The sequence below is a fragment of the Meleagris gallopavo genome, chromosome 4, assembly GCF_000146605.3.
Source record: "Meleagris gallopavo isolate NT-WF06-2002-E0010 breed Aviagen turkey brand Nicholas breeding stock chromosome 4, Turkey_5.1, whole genome shotgun sequence".
In the NCBI taxonomy this organism is placed as follows: Eukaryota; Metazoa; Chordata; class Aves; order Galliformes; family Phasianidae; genus Meleagris; species Meleagris gallopavo.
The window spans coordinates 29166437-29172436 of record NC_015014.2 but is presented as its reverse complement, the minus strand read 5'-3'; the positions used below and the strand labels follow the sequence as shown (position 1 = coordinate 29172436).

At 40.9% G+C, this 6000-nt stretch overlaps 1 protein-coding gene across 1 annotated transcript in view; it reads right to left on the bottom strand.

The window, feature by feature from the left end:
• Positions 1–6000, bottom strand: part of COL25A1 (collagen type XXV alpha 1 chain) — a 60046-nt gene continuing 54046 nt past the window's right edge. Inside the window, exons 23-25 of the mRNA XM_031553071.1 lie at positions 4523–4576; positions 3322–3348; positions 1–2606 (exon numbers count right to left, since the gene is read on the bottom strand). Of these exons, the coding sequence (XP_031408931.1) occupies positions 2484–2606; positions 3322–3348; positions 4523–4576 (204 nt within the window). The 3' untranslated portion in view covers positions 1–2483. The remainder of the gene's footprint in view (positions 2607–3321; positions 3349–4522; positions 4577–6000) is intronic.

The following is a 6000-nucleotide window of genomic DNA, read 5'->3' as shown; positions in this document are numbered from 1 at the left end:
TTTTACACAAATTAAAAAAACTATTAGCTGTAACACGTTTAAATAGAGAGGAAAGCACATTATTCATTCAGCATCGTAGCATACTTGGCACATTTGAATGAAAAAATATCTTTTCCGTGAACAAAACATATTGCACTTGTGACATGATAGGCAAAGTTCCTTGTTTATCTTTTCTGTGTGCCAAAAAGTTTCAGGATGATACTTAGAAAAAAGCAACCCAAACATTACCCTTCTGTACCAAATTGTAAGGCTGTGATATATAAAAAGCACAAGTCGGTTGTGTTTTCATGTTAAACCCAGAAGCGTGGCATTATAGCACAGAATCTTAACAGCTTTAGGGTCAAATCTCACTTTGTTTGCGCTCACTGCAACACAGATATGTTTACTGTGAGTAGATGTAAGCACAAAGCATGGACATGCTTAAAAATGATTATAACAACAGATAGTACAGTTTGATTTCCAACTCCTTCATGTTTTTAGGAGCTCTATTTCATTAACTTGCTGTGTTATAAGTCAGCAGGTGACTAGTTATACTCCAAACTTTGCATGGCAAACCTGTGATCCTATCTGAACCAACACAGCACTCATACGTGTAGAGAGTAGTCTGAGTTCCTGAAGACGTGACCAGTTTTCCCATGGACTGAGCACTCATCAAGTACTTAATGTCCTTACCAACACCTATAGAGCTCCATCAGAAATAGAGTGTGAAAAGACATGCAGATGAATAAGAAAACAAAAGGTCTCTTTCCTATCCTTCCTCATCACCTATAGAAAAACACCAGTTTGTGGCACTTCTGTAAAAGATCAGGCAGTCAGGCTGCCACAGTCTTCAGTCACAGAATTGTTGGGGTTGTAAGAGACCTCATAGAGTTCAGCCCCCCTGTTAAAGCAGGTTTCCTATAGCAGGTCACACAAGAAAGTCTAGATGGGTCCTGAATATCTCCAGAAAAGGAGGCTCCAGAAAAGGAGGCTCCAGAACATGTCTGGGCAGCCTGGTCCTGTGCTCTGTTACTCTCACCATAAGGAAGTTCTTCCTTGTGTTCATATGGAACTTCTTATGTGCCAGTTCCCATTGCCTCTTGTCCTGTTGCTGGGCACAACTGAAAAGAGCCCTGCCTCACTTGACACCTTCAGATATTAATAAGCATTGATAAGCTCCCCTTTCAGTCTTCTCCGGGCTGAACAGTCCCAGGTCTCAGCCTTTTCTCATAAGGGAGATGTTCCAGGCCCCTCATCATCTTTGTGGCCCCACATGCAGAGCTGTGGCAGCACAGGAGATACAGGGAATAGGATGATGCCTTCCCAGCCATCCTGCTGACACCTCAGTACTCTTCTGACAACCCTTATATCAAAAGACAACTGCACTTTTGGATAAGGGCTCCCTTCCTGCCCTACGCACGTAACATCTTTTCTTAAAGCTTTTTCCTTTTTGGCAGTAGGAAAGTTGAATGTGGAATTTGAATCGCCATTCTCTTTTTAGTAGTTTTCTAAAACTTCTTTACTGAAGCAGGATGCAGTACATAAGAAATGATTTTTAATAAATAATAGACTTCTACTCGTAAAACTTGAAAATATAAAACCAATTGTACAAATGTTTTTGTGCTGGACTGTAATTTTGTAGAAGTAATGGGAGATAGTATTTTTTTCTTTTTTTTTTTTTTTTACAGCCAAGTTAAGCAGACATTATAATGCAAACACTGACTCTTGAGCTGTCAACACACTAAAACAAAAACCACTGGCCTAGAATTTATTCTCAAAACTGATGTAATGAGCTACTCGCCTACCAAGATGTATCAATGAAAAACAAGCATCATTCTCACAGCGTTTTGGTCATGATATTAATTTTTACATTTCAATCTGAAGTAAGTTACCTAACTAGAAATCAGTTAGTCTCAACTTGTTTGAATAGAGTATTTCTCTACATCATTTGGTCCTAAATTACATTTTACTGAACAATTTCCATGCCACCATGTCTGTACAGTGAAAATGACATCAGGCCTCTTCTGTTACCCACACTGTTGGGTTGGTTTACCAGAAATGTAGTGTAAGATTTCAGTCCACAAGCATCACTGAGTACTTATCTTAACTGTAAATAAGCCGCTGTCAATAGTAAAGATTAGCACAGTTCCTGTCCTTTGCCACTCGGTATGGGACAGGCAGCGTGTGCAGGCACAATGCGCTGGGGTCAGCAGTCACACTGAAATACTGCCGAGGCTCTGACTCTCCTGTATGACATTACTACCAAAATTACTCATTTCGGTGATGTCTGCATTAAAAGTTTCAGGCTGACAAGGACTTTCAACAAGTGTAAGATGGGTGGAGAAAGCGAGCCTAAGAACAAGATGTGCTTTGGCACACATTGGTAGCACTCATTCTGTGCATAAATTTTCATGATCTTTCTAACACAGGATTTTGTTTAGTGCACATCTGTGAGCTGCCTTTTGGCACACAGGGAAAACAAAGATCAGGTTTAATGGGATGATTTATGGAATAAAGACAGCAGAGCTGACTGGTCCAAGGAACCAAGCAACAGTTAATAACACTGCGGTCACCTTTTCTCCCTTTTCTCCTATTTCACCCTTTTCTCCTCGAGGACCAGGGAAACCCTATAAAAAGAAGGGACAAAGGTAGGTCGACTTCTATTCACATGCAAGTTAAGCTTTTAAATACTTGGAAAATGTGCAAAAAAAGTGACCTCGCAACATGCTTTGTATATACACGTGCTTTGTGCACTGACATGCATGCACATGAGAGCATGTGAAACAAGTCCATGGTGTCTGCAACATCATTTTGCCAGTAAAGGAAAAGAATCAGATCACTCAAAATGGTTCATGCTTTGTCACCTACGTGTGAGTTTATGGAGAAGACTCCTCCAAGTTAGGGATTTCCATGGACGTGAGGCAAAAGCTTTCAGCAAGTCTTTTTTAGCGTGCCAAAGAAAGGGTCTAAAATTTTAAATGTATCACTTGGAAGTTATGAAATAATTGCCTTTATTTAGTGATAAATTTACTTGATCAAATGTTAGTAACGCCTTGCTCTGTTCCAAGTGAGTCACAGGTTTGACTGTGGCAGTATTTTGACTTCCAAAGGAGCAACTACTCTTATTCCTAAGCATTACTTCTGGCAAGGTCTGCAGGCAAGGGCTACACATTGCATAGCCTTGGTTCTCTTTATCATAGAAAAACGGCAAATGCAGCATTTAGTGCACTCTTTGTAGGTACTGCATGCACACTAAATGGAAACAAACGTGTTTATCTGTAAGCTATTTCTTGCAAGACGCTTACCTACCATTGTGAGGCATTGTTCATTCATATTACTTACATCAAGGCCAGGCTCGCCATCTTTGCCCTGCCAAAGAACCACATAAGCTCTGTTAGTGTCCCTAAGCTTGGCTACCGGAGGCCAGCTCCATGCCCAGCACTGCACTTGCTCCCTGCAGCCGCAGCAGCGCAGCTCAGAGCACACACACAGCACTGCCATTAGGGAAGGATGTGGCAGTCAGTGTTTAACATTTCCAGAAACTGATAACTTGACTGTAAAATGGTGCTGTGGGTTGTAGGCAGGCTCCAGGAGCAGGCTAAAAATAGATCACAAGGAGAAACAGAAAATACCTTTTTTTATTTTTAATTAACTCACAAAAAATGATCCTCCTGTAAGCATGTGCTGCAAGCTAATCCAGCATTCCACAGAGCCTGAAACTGTCTCTTCTCATTGACTCCTGATCCAATTAAATGCATCCAATTAAATCCCAAGCCTGTATTCCACCTAAATTAATTTTGGCCCAAACAGATTAGGCTGGAGAGGGTATGGAGGTGCTGCAAGCTCTCAGAGAGGCTGGTTCTGTTGCCTGGAGCAGCACAGTGGCATAGCTTTCCTTGTGTCAGTGTACTGGTGAGACACACACATGCGCACACCTGACCACCAGCAAAGTAAGCGATTCCTTTCAGCAGGGTTACACTCATCCAGGCAAAGGAAGTTCTCACTCATATTTTAGGACTGGCCAATATCTTTTACATGTTGGGTTTAACACATACTATCTCCATCCAGGAACGATCAACAACCAACTTCTTCCTCAAAGTCCTTCTGAGCACAATGCACAGCATTAAAACTGATGTCTCTGTAGTGTCAAACAAAATAATATAGCAAAGTAGCCTTGCAGCAAGGAAATACGAACACTTTATTGACTCTGATTCCAGAAATCAGAGCTTTCATCCTCAAGTCCTGCTGCTTTATTCCCTGACAGCCCAGATTGCAAACTGCACAAACAGGAGCACCTGAATTCCGGATTTCCTCTCACTTGCTGCTTAATGGTGGGTCTTTTTTCTTTACTTTTGCATATCCACAGGCATGAGCAGGAACCTACCTCTGAGGCACCAGCCAGTGACCTTGCATTGGCAGGGATTATTATCTAGCTTTTTCTTTTCCAACCAGTTATATCGCTAGGTCAAAAGCGATCACAGAGCACACAGGTTAATCAAGGAGTGCTGAAAAGCACAACAGGTACAAACAACATACAACTTACAGGCAAGCCATAGGGTCCTCTGGGTCCAGGGTCACCTACAGTTCCCTTTTCACCCTAAGAACAGAATACAGAACAAACAAAAATATTGTCTGGCTTAAACAATGTCTATGAAGTGCTTTCTTTACCTTAAAACTTATAAGCTCCTAAATCTTCAGAGCAAAAAATATCCAAGCTCTGTTAGCTTCGTTAAATGATCCAGGGGTGGGGAGGAAACATGTATTACATTCCAGACAAAGTGACTTTCTGTGCATATGATATTTATTTTCAAACAACGTAGTGACTGAAAACACTTTTCAAACTGAATTTGCACTGATTTCAATATCAAGCCTGTAAGAGTTGCAACACTGCGCTCAGTAAAAGTTCCAGCACAGCAGCTGAGACAGGCAAAAGTAATACGTCAATCAAAGGTTGCATTTAAGCAGGCAGTGCTATTCCCAGTGACATTGCTGGGATTATCCTATATACTGTACCATGTTGTTAACTGCCCTACTGGAATCTAGATTAATGATATGAATACTCTGCTTTATTAAATTAAGACTCTATTGCTGTGCAGCAAAAACAATTAAAGGGACTCCTCCAGAACCCTGATCTAATTCCACACTAAAAACCATAGAAGAAGCATCTAGAGGGATGCTATGAAAATCATTTTGCAATACAATACAGAGAAATTTTTCCATATGAAATGAAATTTCTAGATGACCGATTTCAGAATGCCAGTACCAATCATCTGTGCTCTCCAGAAGATCATCAAGATTGATGATGGAGCAAAACTTGCTGAGCTGGTAAGCGTTAACCCGTGCGAGGGTGACCGCACCATTGGTACTAAATCATTATTTAGTATTAATACATCATTCTTCGTTATTAAAACCAGGGCAATTATGTATATATGCCTAATTAATAGTGTAGTGCACCTGCACAACCAAGTCCCTTAGCCCAGCTCTAAAAGAGCATGGCTAAGTCTAGATTGCATTGACAGGATAATACAAAACAGTAGGCACCAGGATAAACTGAGAGTCTGAGTCTGCTGCTGAATAATCACAGCAATAAGGAGTTTGTCAGAGAAACTGACATTTGATTGTTTTAGATACTTCACATTTTTATGGTGACTGATGCTGTCTGTCTGCATTGCAGTGCAGAGAAGTTCAAATGTGTAATGCCCAACCTTTCTTTGTTCTGTAAATCTTCAGCCCATTCTGAGCAGTGCTGAGGATGGATACCGTGGCAGTGCAGTAGGACTCACTGGGAAGCAACAGCTCATTTACAAAGCAGAAAATCCCCTGCAGCTTTAAAACTTTCTGCTGAGAAGAAACTAATGTGCTGACCTATCTATATAGCAGCTACAAAACTGTTTGACAGATACTTGAAGCACGTCAAGACTGGTTAAGTATCTTTCTTTTTTCCAATCTCGAACAGCAAAGATGACTGTACAAAGTCCCCACAAGACAGCCTAAACATATGGTAGACATAAAAATACAGAA